Source organism: Cucumis sativus, chromosome 6, assembly GCF_000004075.3.
Source record: "Cucumis sativus cultivar 9930 chromosome 6, Cucumber_9930_V3, whole genome shotgun sequence".
Classification (NCBI taxonomy): domain Eukaryota; kingdom Viridiplantae; phylum Streptophyta; class Magnoliopsida; order Cucurbitales; family Cucurbitaceae; genus Cucumis; species Cucumis sativus.
The window spans coordinates 6,726,597-6,740,699 of record NC_026660.2 but is presented as its reverse complement, the minus strand read 5'-3'; the positions used below and the strand labels follow the sequence as shown (position 1 = coordinate 6,740,699).

At 34.1% G+C, this 14,103-nt stretch overlaps 2 protein-coding genes across 2 annotated transcripts; both read left to right on the top strand.

Annotated features, from left to right (window-relative positions):
• The first annotated feature begins 3,338 nt into the window (after nucleotides 1–3,338).
• LOC101221381 (probably inactive receptor-like protein kinase At2g46850) lies at nucleotides 3,339–6,618 on the top strand. The gene is made up of 3 exons (XM_004140587.3): nucleotides 3,339–4,273; nucleotides 4,492–4,575; nucleotides 5,312–6,618. The coding sequence occupies exons 1-3, from the start codon at nucleotides 3,517–3,519 to the stop codon at nucleotides 6,370–6,372; spliced, it is 1,902 nt and encodes a 633-aa protein (XP_004140635.1). The 5' UTR covers nucleotides 3,339–3,516; the 3' UTR covers nucleotides 6,373–6,618.
• Nucleotides 6,619–7,102: 484 nt separating this feature from the next.
• On the top strand, nucleotides 7,103–14,103 carry LOC101221622 (serine/threonine-protein kinase ATG1a). The gene is made up of 13 exons (XM_004140588.3): nucleotides 7,103–7,745; nucleotides 7,847–7,964; nucleotides 8,197–8,255; nucleotides 8,496–8,560; nucleotides 10,631–10,724; nucleotides 10,814–10,894; nucleotides 11,043–11,154; nucleotides 11,334–11,388; nucleotides 11,528–11,886; nucleotides 11,983–12,332; nucleotides 12,519–12,816; nucleotides 12,901–12,971; nucleotides 13,389–14,103. The coding sequence occupies exons 1-13, from the start codon at nucleotides 7,494–7,496 to the stop codon at nucleotides 13,620–13,622; spliced, it is 2,148 nt and encodes a 715-aa protein (XP_004140636.1). The 5' UTR covers nucleotides 7,103–7,493; the 3' UTR covers nucleotides 13,623–14,103.

Genomic DNA, 14,103 nt, shown 5'->3' with positions numbered 1-14,103 from the left:
ATAAGAATATTGTTATTGTTATTATATCTTTTGAGATGCCAATTTGGATATGGGAATGGAAGTGTTTCCAATATATATAAAGTAGTAGTTGTGTGCATGTCTACCAACTTTAATAATATTATTATGCTGATCTTTTCCAAAGCTAAAAAGGATCTGATTCTATTTTTTTATTTAATCTGCATGCCACTCATTTGCTTTCAAAATCAATTTACGTACTCAGTGCCAGATAGTATATAGATATCCCTAAGTTTTAAATATATAATTTGTTAATTCAATACATATACAAGATATAATTAAAGATATATATGAAACTTTCATCCAAAACAAAAGAATTAAACTATATATATGCTAAGTTTGACTATTCAATTTTACTGTATTATTCTTTGATGCTATCCGAAGGGTTTGAAGTGAGGTGTGGATTTGATATTGAAATGTTTTCAAAACTTTTGAAAGTATACTAATAAAACAAACATGGATTAGATAAGTTTGTAAGATGCGAGGTGAGGTAGAGATGAGTTGATCAGGTGAGGAGGATACATGTGCCCCGATCCCTCCCATCCCTTGATAAATCTGAGAGAGAGAGAGAGAGTTTGGAAGGAAAAAGGGGAAATGAAATGTGGATGGGAGAAATTAGAAATTTAGAAGTAGTGGGAAGAAACCAAAACAAATCATATTTAATTAATTGAATCATACCTAAAATTAATCCAAGTCATCTATAACAGATATCCACCTGCCAATTCCTACATTTTAGCATTAAATTTCGCTTTCCTTCCACACATTTTTTTTTTTTATTTCACTCTATAAATTCAATTCAATTCAAATCTCCTAAAACTGATCATAATATCCCACCTCATTATTATTATTATTATTGTATGATTTAAATCAGGATGTCTACACATTAATAAAATCAACTCTACACATGGGTTGGCCCAATACCCAATTAGGCTCCAATATGGTCTTATTGGCCCATCCTAAGACTTGCTAGGCTCCTCGTCTTCTAGCCACAAAAAAACAACCTTTTGTTTTAAATTTTAAAATATTAAACACGTGTAAACTTTTAATTGAATACGAAAAAATGTAAATATATGGGGAAAGGTTTGTATTAGTTTATGGGTTTAGGGTTTGTTTTAGAAATCAAATAATTTACAACAAAACTTAATTAAGGAAGAGTGAGATTTGTTTTTATTTTGTTGATTGTTTGGGTAAAGTGAAGTAAGTTAATTCAGTTCACATTCCTAGAAAGAAAACAAGAAACAATTTTGGAATGTAGTTTACAAAACTTTTAATAAGACTTGTGGAAAAACAACCCAAAAACTAAAAACCACCACTCCTTTGGAGATCACTTATACCAATCAATTTAAGTTGTCAAATCTAATATGCTCTTTCTATATTTTCTCTATTATTGTACCTTACTCTTCACTTTGATTGAAACAACTCATATAAGATTATTGATCAATTCATTGTAGCCCCCCCAAGGAAAAAAAAAAATAATAATAGGGTTGTGTTAGGGTCCATATATTTAGAAACAAGAGAAGAGTGTTCGGAAAAATGATATATAAGAACTAAATGTATTGACGTTACAATAAACAAATTGTATACAATAGTAATGTTCAAACTAAAAAAATAAGCATTGTCTTTTAAATAATTATTCGTTCCATGTGGATTGCTATGCTTACTTGAAAACCTACTATGATCTAACAGAATGCAACGATAATCTCTTTCAACCCAACTCAAGATCAAAGAAAGAAAACGAAAGAACGATTCAAATTTGCATTATGAGATATAAATTGTTACTTGCAGGGCTGTAATTAACTTTAGAAACTCTTCGAAATAAATTACACATATAACTTATTTAAATTAAATTTATAAATAAAACATGATTTCTATCCGTGAATTTAGAGCGCGTTTGGATTATATTTATGGAAAAAACCAAAATGTTTTTTAAGAATACATTTTCTTTCAAACACTTTCTTTAAAATGTATTTAAAATTTTGGTTTTGAGTTTTTTTTTTAAATGAATTATTTTTCAATCTCATTTTTTAAAAAATACATTTCGTAAAGTTACCAAACACTTCAATTTTCTTAAAAAAAATATTTTTTTTCAAATTTAAACATTTTAAAATGTAATCCTAACACACCCTTCATCTATATAATTAAATCAATTTTCAAGTCTCAATATCAAACAATCGTTGCACTCTTTTTCATCACATTTTACAAATATTCAATTTGATCACCAAACTATACATCATACATTTTGGTGTACTTAAAAGAAAAACTAGACTTTGTTTTTATATTACAAAAAATATACAATTAGTTTGAGACAAAGCTTATTCATGAAAGGAAACATAAAACCAATTAGATCATATTGAGGTGAATATTCTTTTTTTTTCCCTAAAGTATTATATTATTATATCATAGGGCAGAAAGAGGAATGAATGAGAATTTAATAGGAAAAAGATCTTTAAAATATAAATTAATTTATGAATGTTTATATGATTTTTTAATCTCCATCATAAACAAAGTATCACTAATGCAATGCATTGGGTGAGAAGTAAGGTGGAGTACTTAGAGACCTTAGTCTTGGACTTGGAAGTACAAATTTTAGGTTACCCATAAAAAGAAGTATATATTGGCAGCAGAAAAGATGCAAATATGTATGTGGTTTCAAAATATCTTATTTTATTATTTTGGACTTTTAAATTTATTATATTTTAAGTTAAATATATACTCGGATTGATGGATAGATGGTTCTATGTACATCCCATCAAATTGTATAGCTATAGTTTTGTTACATAAATACGACATAGAGATTAGATTTATTATTACGAATGATATTCTTTTAAACTCTAGACTCAAAATGGTAAATAAATTAGGTTTGAAAGGTATTAGTCTTCTAGTCCCCATGAGGATGAGTTGCCCCTAGACCATGTGCTTGAGTCATTTGGAATAGATAACATATTGAAGATGGAAAAGGAAAGAGTTTAATAGGAAGGTTAGATCTATAGTATGAAAAGATAAAAAAAGAAAAGAAATGAAGGAACCCATGGGAGCATAGAAAAGAGAGAGATTTGGGAAGAAAATGGAGAGTGAATCGAAAAGAGCACGACATCCCACAAGTATGTGACTACCAAATGTATCCCTTTTTACGGACACCATTTCTCCCCACTCTCCCTTACTTCAAGAACTCACTCTTCTTATTTTCCTTTTAAAATCAAACTTTTAAATTCACATTTTTACTGTTAGTAAACACTTAGAAAGTCAATTACGTCATTAAATAAAAGAATTGTTTGTTGATATAATTTGATTAGAAGAAGAGAAAGAGAAAGTAAAACAATTTAGGAAGAAAAGCATAGAGTTGAGAAGTGGATCCCCGGAAATGGGAAAGTCTATCTCTACCATCAACTCTAACTTCATGTTCTCCTAAGTTCCCAACTAGTTTTATTTTGCACAAATAACAAAGGAAAAGACACTCTGTTTTTAATCCCCCTGTTTCTGTTTCTTCTCTCTTCCTCTCCCATGGCAGCACCACCACCACAACATTCTCTCCCATTTCTTCTACAAATCTCTCTCCCCATTCTCTCTTTCTTCCTCTTTCTCCTCCTCCTTGTTCCTTGCCCCGTCCACAGCTCCGTCTGCGGCAACCTCGAAATCCCCTTCCCCTTCTCCCTCAACACCACCATTCATCCCTCAATCCCCGACCCCTTTCTTCTCTACTGCCTCAACTCCACTTCCCTCTTCCTCAACCTCACTCTCCAATCTTACCGCATCCTCCAATTCCTCTCCGATGCCGTTCTAGTCGACTTCCCCGGCCCGTCTCCCTGCCGCCATTACAACGACTTCAACTCATTTTCCCCTGTTTCTCATAGCCCATTTTTCGCCATCTCCGACGACAACCTTTTCGCTCTTTACGACTGTAATGATTCATCTCTTTGTAAACCCAGTTGCCAAAACCTTGTGTTACCTTCGTGTGACACGAATTATCCGCCGGCGTGCTGTTACCCGTTGAGTGATCGTAGTTTGTGGAGAAACAGAGAGGATTTTTCAGTGTTTTCGAAGATGGGATGCAGGGGATTCTCGAGCTGGGTGGTGGAGAAAGGGTGGAGGATGGGGAAAAGAGGAATGAAATTGGAATGGGGACTTCCGAGGAACTTGACGAGTTGTGATGAGAATGGATTTGTTGTTAATGCTACGAATGTTAGCGATGGTGTTCGTTGTTCTTGCTCTCATGGCTTTGTTGGAGATGGCTATGCCAGTGGATTTGGCTGCTTCAAATGTAATATATCAAACTCTCCTCTCTTCTTTCTTTTTTTCTTCTTTCTCACAAATATCAAATATACATCCCATTCTTTGAATCTTTGAATCTATTAGTGAAAGATAGTAAAACTTGTTTAGTTATATTTCTCATTCTTTTAGAAGTGTTAGTTTATTGGTGCATTTTTTTTCTTTTGATTTATGTTTTCGGTTGCTTTCTTGATCTTTCTTTTGATGTAGCTTGTGTTAAGAATGGACGTGAGGAGTATGGTAGTAGTTGCAATACTAAACTACGTCGTGAGAAGGAACTTGTCATCTTTACCGGTATTTAATGTCTATTCTACTTTTGTATTTTTTTTAATTCACTTAAAATTTAAGCTTTCTTTTTTTTTTAATAGAGTTTTGTTTGACTAAGAATTTATATTTTTTAGGGGCATTTTCAAATATGATAAAATAAATTAAAATATTTACAAATTATAGCAAAATTTTGAATTCTATTGATGATAAAAAGTGAAAACCTTCTACAACTGTTTATCAATATCACTTATAGAAGGATATTAGTGTCTATTAATGTTTATTATCCATAGAATTTAAAATGTTGTTATCTTTTATCAAATTTGTCATTTTTGACAATTTTTTTATAATTATTTGAATTTTTATATTTATTTTTTAAACTTAAGCCTACTTCTAAAAGAAAAAAAAAAAGATTTTTTTGGATTGAAATTTAACTAAAATATCATTTGTGTATATATATATATATATATATATATATATATATATATATATATGAAGTTTTAACTTTGTTTCGAGTAATTAATGTCTTGTAATGCATTTTACAAGTAACCAACTACTTGGCTCCTAAAGAGATCTAAAAGTTTGAGCCCTAATTGATATTATCATTTGACACTTTTTTTTTTTTTTTTTTGTTTATTTCTTTGCTTTTGTTATTTACTTTTTGCAATTTTAAGAAACAAAGTTAAAAGTTGTATGATGCAATTTGAACCCGTCTATTCATTATTACTAATGAAATGTTGTGTGTTGTTATATGTTGAATTTGCAGGAGTTCTTGCTCCTCTATTTATTATAGCCTCTTTGGTTGGACTTTTTTGCATACTAAAACGACCAATCAAACAAACCACGCTTAACTCTTCCCATACCAATGCTTTGCTCCAAAAGGCTTGCAGGACTCATTTATTCACTTACCATGAGCTACAACAAGCCACCAGAGGATTTGAGGACAATGCTAGGCTTGTGGACAGTCGAAACGGAGCAATCTTTGCAGGAGTGCTCGGAGACGGATCAAGAGTAGTTGTGCATCGATTGCAATGCGAGAACAAAGATGATGTGATGAGTGTCCTATCCCAAATTGAGGTTTTGTATGTACTTGCACACAAACATGTCGCCCACATACTTGGTTGTTGCATCGACCCTGACAACCCTCTATTGGTCGTTTATGAGCATCCTGATAACGATACGCTGGAGAAACATTTGCATCATCATAAAGGGACAAAACAAACGCTCGATTGGTATAGAAGATTGAAAATTGCTACTGAGACGGCTAGTGTTCTTGCATTCTTACAATGTGAGGTGTCTCCCCCAATTTTCCACAACCATCTCGAATCGTGTCATATCTTTCTCGACACAAATTTCTCGAGTAAAATTTTAGGATTTGGGTTACAAAGCACTCCAACCGAAGACAAATCTCACCCTCTTGAAGCATCATCATTCCACAACAATGATGTCTATGACTTTGGAGTTGTGTTGCTTGAAATGGTAACAGGGTTAAAGAATTCAGACCTCCCAATGGTAGCATTGCAAAAGATTAGAATCGGAAAGTTAGAAGAGGTTGTAGATCCACTTTTATACTATCATGAGAAACCTCCTCATAGCAAAGAGCAAATAGAGATAGTAGCCGATCTTGCCACAAGATGCTTGCTTTTCGGGCGAGATGGGAAGTTGCGAATGAGCGATGTTTCAAAGGAGTTAACACATGTAATGAAAGAAAACGTCGTCTTTGTTGACGGAGGCAGCACGAGAGGGCCTTCAATAGAGGAAACTTTTTCCAATTCAAGCCTCCTTCAAATGATATCAATGTCTCCTGACTCAATCCTTGCTCCATGAAGAAGTTTAGTTTTAAAAAACATGCTAGTTTCTGCCTATCAAAATACCTCTCTTTGAAAGTGCTTTATTGAGTGATGAGAACTTTGCATTGGTTGTTTGGAATTTAATTTGAAGATACATATCTTAGTATCCACTTTGTAAAAGTTATATATAAGAAATGATATAGTAGAGCAAATGTTGTTACAAATCAATGTTGACAACATATCATTGGACTAATAAAACAGAGCATACATTATGAAGGATTAATTGACGATCATTCTATTTCTCAATTTCTATGCCTTATTTATTTACCATAAATAAGAATGACAAGTCATCAAAATAAATTTCGAGAAAATAGGAATGTGATTTAATCAATGACAAAATAAGATTAGTAATATATTTTGAGTAATCCAAATTATAAAGTTTTAGAATGGAAAAAATCTATTTTGAAGTAAGAAAAGATCATTATACATTTTTAATAACTCAATAAAGGAAAGCTAAATATTTCACTTAAGATTCTTCAAGTTTGTTTCGTTTAAAGAATAAAATTAAAAAAAGTGAAATTGATTATCATCTCAAACTAATTTTCAAATATTCAAACAAAAAACAAATCCTTTGGAAACATGAACTAGCCGAGGACAACAATATAGACAACAATATATATTGTTCATAAAGTTAGTGGCGTGAGAAGAGGGAGAAAAGAAATATAGAGAATTTTTTCAAACCTAAATTTTGGAAAGAGTTGATTTTATTTTTTTAATATTACATGATATGGATGAAGTGATAGTGATGATAAAAGATACTTTGAAATTCTTCATCTTCTTCTTCTGAACCCAATAAAACTTGGCTCTTAACGAATTTTCTTTGAAATTCCATCAATCTACACAGAAAAATCAATAGAAAAAACTCAAAAGAAACGAGTTCCCTCTTCTTGAAATGCTTCTCTTCAATCATAATCTTAATTATTTTCTCACTCATTTACCCATAAAACCCACAAATCTTTACTCTCATTCTCTCAAAATTTGAAGTCTTTCCCATGGAACTTTCCAAGTGCTTCGTCTTTTTTCCCGACCCATAACAAAACCCAGTTGCTCTTCTTCAGTCAACTGGTTGTTTTTGTTCTGTGTTCATTAAATTCCGCTATGGATTTTGATGATTTAAACCGCAAAGACTGCTGTTTGATCGGTAACTATATATTGGAGACCAGAATCGGGTCGGGTTCGTTCGCCGTAGTGTGGAAGTCAAGGCATAGGCACTTGGGTACGGTTGTTGCTATTAAGGAGATTCATAGAAAGAAGTTTCTTCCCCAAGTTAGTGACAATTTGCTCAGAGAGATTTCTATTCTCAGAACTATCAATCACCCCAATATCATTCATCTCTTTGAAGCCATTCAAGTGGGTTTTTATTACAAATCTTTTTGTTTCCTTTGTGTTTACACTTGTGATTTTTAAGGGTTGAATGTTTTTAAGCGAAGTTTATTCTGATTGGTTTGCAGACTGATGATAGGATTTATCTTATACTTGAGTATTGTGCTGGTGGTGACCTCTGGGACTTTATTAATCGCCATGGAAAAGTATCCCAAGAAGTTTCTAGAAACTTAATGAGACAATTGGGTATGTTATTACTCTGTTTTCAATTGGTCTGCTTTGTTTGGGAATATATGCAAAGTGCACGAGTATCTTATACAATGTATTTGGCGTACGCTGTACTTGGCTTTTGGTGATTAGTACTTTTGTCATTATCAATGCCTTCAATGATTTGAGGCGTTTCTGTTATCAATGGGTGTGTTTGGCTATTCCCCCTTTCTTTTTTAGTAAGGTTGATTTTGTGTGATGGATATGGCAGCTTCTGGCTTGAAAGTTCTCCAAGAGAAACATGTCATTCATAGAGATTTGAAGCCCCAGGTATTACAGACTTCATCCAACTCAAAAATGTCGAGATTCTAAGGCTTTGATATTTTCCATCTTCTTGCTGCTATGTATCTGTTAATGTCAAAACTTATCTTCAACCTGACGTGGTTTTGGATGAGGACCTTGTTCTTAACCTTATGAATGGTTATCTGTCAAATTTATCAGTATGATATGATTTTGACGTCAAATGTTTTGGCTCTTTCCCCTTTTCCTTTTTCTTGGCTCAATTTGCAGAACTTGCTGTTGTCTTCTAAAGAAGGGACTCCGCTGTTGAAGATTGGAGATTTTGGATTTGCAAGGTGGGGGTTTCAACGTTTTCTTTTATACATTTAAAACCTTTTTCTGTCATCTTTTGATTTGATTTTCTACTTCCGCATGGTGAAGCCTGATCTTGCAACATGTGCATTCTTATTCCTAGTTGCTTTACAATGATTTCATACATAGATTTCAGTTTACTGATTGTGTCAAGAATAATGCTTATCGAGGGGATGAGAGACAAGTGGAATCTTTCAGTGTTTGGGAATCTCAAGAGAAGGAAAGGAAAAAGTTATGTGAAGGATTAGAACTGTAGGTGTGATGGAGGAGGGGATCTTACTAAGAGAGTTGAAGCGGCAGTGCATTTCCCTTAAGGGGGAATTTTAAGATCCTTATTCGGAGGGAGGATCCTAGCTCTAGACAAAAAATTAAGGTAACATGGGCCAAGGATGGAAAGTCAATGCTTCATTTTTCCACAATTGGCCTAGAGTTAGAAAGAATAAGAGTCTTGTAACAAAGAGACTCATGCACGATTAGGCGATGGTGGTGAAGCTTAAAGCTTATGGAGTTAGGAGCTTTAGGAACTTGGAACTTGGAACTTGAGGCGTAATGAGACTTTCTTGGTAAAGTGGTTGTGTATTTTTTCGTGGAGCTTGACACTTTGTGCCATGGGACGATCATGTAAGTAGGTATAACCCTCAACCATTCGAGTGGTGGTTCTAGATGCCTTAGTAAAAACCTTTAGAGAGTGATTTCCTCGGAATTTCCGTCCTTTTCTAGCTATTTCTAGGGCCTTAGTAAAAACTTTTTCAGTTTATTCATCGTCCTGTAGGGCAAGTATTTCTGGGAGGATTGCTGGGTTAGGGATAAGCCTTTGTGTGCTTTGTATCTTCATTTGTATCATCTCTTGGACAACAGTTTACATCATGGGTTTTTGTGCCTTCCTCTAATCTTCTTTGATTTCTTTAGGGTTTCAGCATCCTTCTGTATGATAGAGGGATGATTGACGTGTTAGGCCTTTTTTTATCCTGCAAGACTATCCTTTGATTCCAGGGAAAAGGGATGCTCAACTTTGGTTCTCCTATCGTTCTAGGAAGTTCTTTTGTCATTCTTTCTTCATGTTGTCTTTCTCTACTTGGTGCCTTAGTTTCTTCCCCTGTAAAAGGCCACAGATTTAGAGGTTAAAGTTTTTGTGTGAGAGATTTTACATCGAAGAGTGATGCCTCTGGATCATGTCCAAAGGCATTTTCTATGTGTTGTTTCAACAATGGTGTGTTCTCTGCCCGAGGCATGAAGAGGACCTTGATCATTTGTTGTGGGATTAATAGTTTGCTTTGTTTCTTTGGATTCATTGGAGGACCTTGTTTGGTATATGTGGGGTTTGGTATAGAGATGGTTTGATGTTGGAGGAGGTGCACCTGAATCCTTCATCTACGGAGAAAGGCAAAGTTTGTGAAGTTTATTTCTACTTGGTTTGGTATAGAGATTGATTTCTACTTGGCCTTTTTGTAATCATGATTGGTTGGGGCCTTTTACATTGTTAGGTTAAACTTCTTTTGTTCGGATTTTTTTCTTTCATGTCCTTGTGTATTCATTCATTTTACTCTGACAATTCAGTTGCATAACTTCATTTTATTTTTGTCATACTGTTGTCAGAAGGAACTTTAAATTTCAATGTGAAAAATTCTATCAACCACCCTGAGTTAGCCTAGTGGTTAATTAGTGTTAATGTAAATAACGAAGAATTTAAAAGATATGAGTTCAATTCATGGTGAACACCCACTTGAACTATAATGTCTTGTGAGTTTCTTTGGACAATCAAATACAGTAGAGGGCCAAACTGTTATGAATAATCGGCTTGGACATTCACAGATATAAAAACAGTAAAATGACGTCAAACCTTTTATTCTCTTACCAATACCTGTAATCTAATATATATCATAACCTGTCAGGTCCATTCTGTAGGATTTAGCAAGTAGCTCTGTTGTAAAGCTGAAGACAAACAAGATATACGACTCTACTGCTTGCAGTAACTAATATTGAGAATTCAAATTCAACATCTGTGAAGTGTAATATATAGATGAGTGAAGTGTACTAACTTGTTTTCTTCTCAGGTCCTTAGCAAATCAGACATTGGCCGATACACTTTGTGGTTCACCTTTGTATATGGCTCCGGAAATTATGAACAACAGAAAATATGATGCCAAGGTAATAAAGCATTAACAAAATGCTGTCCCATTCTAAATCATTCTGCTTAAATTCTTCAATTCTGATTTCATTCGTATGCATATGTGCAGGCTGATTTATGGAGTGTGGGAGCAATTTTTTATCAGCTATTGACAGGGAAGCTTCCATATAGTGGCAATCATCCAGCTCAGGTTGGGGAATTAGCATACTTATCTACTCTAGTGGTTACCTTAGAGGCTTAGACCATTCACAATCAAGTTAAAGATATAACTAATGAAGCTTGCAACTTGATTGTTTTTTAATGATGTTTCATTGCCTGACTCCCCATGCTTGATACAGCTCTTCCAGAATATCTCTGAATCCACTGAGCTAAAATTTCCTAAAGGTGCCTTGGAAGTGCTACATCCTGACGCTGTGAATCTTTGCAGAAGCCTTTTACGTCAAAATCCAGGTATTTGTTGCTGCGATGCAGTTTGTAAGTGTGCAAGGGTGCTGGGATAATTAACTGGAGGTGGTGGATTTATGTTTGGAGATTTTGTACTAGTAAATACAATTATTAATGTTTATACTTAAGTTCCAAAAAGATCAAATAGAAATAGAAAATTAAAACGTAAGTCTTTCAATTTTCAGTAGAACGGCTTTCATTCACGGAGTTCTTTGATCACAAATACTTTCAGGAGCCAAGGTATAATTTTCAGCTGTTTAGAGATTATATATTTTCTTTCAATGCATTTGGTATGCGTGGATCTGGTGTTCATGATAAGGATTGATACTTGGTACACAAGGAAGCAGAAATAGCATAACTGATATGTATTATATGGTAGATCAAATCAAGCTGTTGAGACAACACCTGTTGTTCAGTCATTGGAGGCAGAAAAGGTTGAGTCCCATTTAGAACAACCTATTGAGTCATCAAACAGAGATTCAGAAACCACTAGTTCAACAGTACGTAACAGAACATCCAGAGGGAAGAACATTGGCAGTTCGGTCAGGGAACAACTTATTGAGCCATCTAACATAGCTGCAGAGATCACTAGTTCATCCGTACATAGCAGCATATCCAAAGGGAAGAACATTTGCAGTTTGGTGAGGGAACAACCTATTGAGCCAATTCTCAATCTTGGACTAGATGAGCTAAGAAAATCTCTTGATTGTATTCAGCATTCCCTGAATCAGATTGAAGGTCTGTTTTATCATGATCTAGATCTGCTCTTTTCACCTTGTTTTATTTAATTTTAATGATTATTTTTACACTCTGTTTGGCCGTTTTTGCCCTCAGTTTCTGATTCAATGGATTCAATTGAGAAAGATTATGTTCTCGTGAATGCTCATTGTCCTTCAATGGAGGAGACCTCTTCGTATTACCTTGAACCATCATTACAAGGTTCATTGAGAGTTTCCCATGCTTTTAATATCGATCAGGATATGATAGCCAAAACCCAGAAAAAGGACTTTGTTGCCAGTACAAGAGATATTGGAGAAAGCTCAAGGAGCCTAGATCAGTTTTCAATGGCACGTGCCGCATCTATGTTAAGAGAAGTACAAGGACTATCTATATTGCATCCTTCTACCAGGCTCCAGTTATTTAATCAGTATCTCCATGTTCTTTCAGATTTGTCACAAGAAAAGGTGAGTACAAATTAGACTGTTACACATACGGGAATGGATTCATTTTTCTGTACCTCTATTTCCATTTTCTAATTTTCAAATTCATGCATTTGTTTTTATGGGAATTCGATGGAGTATCAAATCATGGGTGTACAAATATCAATTCTCTTGAGGATGAATTTGGAGCCCTGATTGTTTGTTATGCAGTGTAATGCAGGGATGTTTTTGGAATCATTTTCAGTTGAACTGGTTGCTTTAGCTTTATGGAAGGAAGCCGTTGAAATTAGTGGTACTTGGCTGAGTTCTTCTGACAAACGCGAATCTTCAAAAACTAGTTTGGGAATAGATTCTACAACTCCTCAGAAAGATGCTGACTACGCTGCAAATGATGAAGGAAATGTAGATTTTAATAGGCCGTCATCTGTTTCTAAGTGGGCACAGCTAGGGTTTATTGCTGCAGTGGACCGAACTGAGAAATTATCGCAAAATATCCAAGAGATTGATGGTTTGAATTGTCTTATGCTCTATTCTGTTTCAATTTTGATTGTTAAGTTTGCCATTGACAATTTGTTTACGAAATTATTTGCAGGTGCAACTGTCATACCTGATGCTATGGAAATTATATTCCAAAAGGCAATTGCCCTTGGAAAAAGCGGTGCTGTAAGTATCCTTCCTTCAATTTTACTGTTATTGTTATTTCTATGTAGTTCTTAAACCTTGAAAAGTTCTAAGTTTCTGAAGTTTGAAATAGAATTATATGTAGTCATCAACATCATTAACTAAATAATCACTTGTACTGGACAGACCTTGGTTGAACAATTTGTTTTATTCCATATTTTTATTAAATCGTTCACAGTATTCTATCATGTTGTGTTAAACTAGCCAACATTTATTTAGGGATATAATTCAATAGTGTTTAATTGTATGAATTACATATAATTTCAATTTAAAGATTAAGGATGAGATTGACAAAGCTTATTAAATGTAGTGAACTAACTATACTTTGATCCTATTACTACCTGTCTTCTCCTTGAAAGCTCTTCCTGTTTGTCATTCTCAACTATATGTCCATTCCAGGTAGATCAATACATGGAAAACAAGGACAATGCTGCTGCATCATACTCCAAAGCCATTCTTCTATTTTCATTCATTTTGGGGGAAGCTGAATCCCTTAACTCTCCATTTTCGCTTACTTCACCCAATAAGCAACGAATTCAACATTACATTCATTACCTGCAGACTCAAACTAACTTGTTATTGCCGCAGCAATTGCAAAAGCAATTGGAAGGTGCTCCCTCGACAAGTAAATGAAAGGGAAGTCCTTAACTGGGTAAACTGTACAGTTCTACATATTTACTTCTGTGACTCCAACTTTCTGTTGGGTTTGGAACTGTTTAGCTGATCTCCTATCAGCTTTGGTAATTATGTCAATATATTTTCTTTTCCTTTATCTATTTTGGGGTTTTGTTTGCCCCTCTCTTTAAGAGGTTAGGTTCTCAAACATGAGAGTAAATATTTATACAAAAAAGAAAGAGAAAAAAAAAGTCATATGGATACAAACAATAGTAAGAGTGAGGGATTTGAGTTCAGAGGGCTACTTTAAATCGAAAGTCAATTGAACCAACATGAACTTTGTTGCTTTTATCAGGTGGAGTTTTGTGCATACAATAGTTTATTTTTTGTCTTAAGGATTGTAAATATTGAATCGAGCTTTGTAAATATGATTACTTCTGCTGGTGATTCTTTGATGATCATTATGCTCTAATGTAATTGTTTGAGATTATGTGGTTCC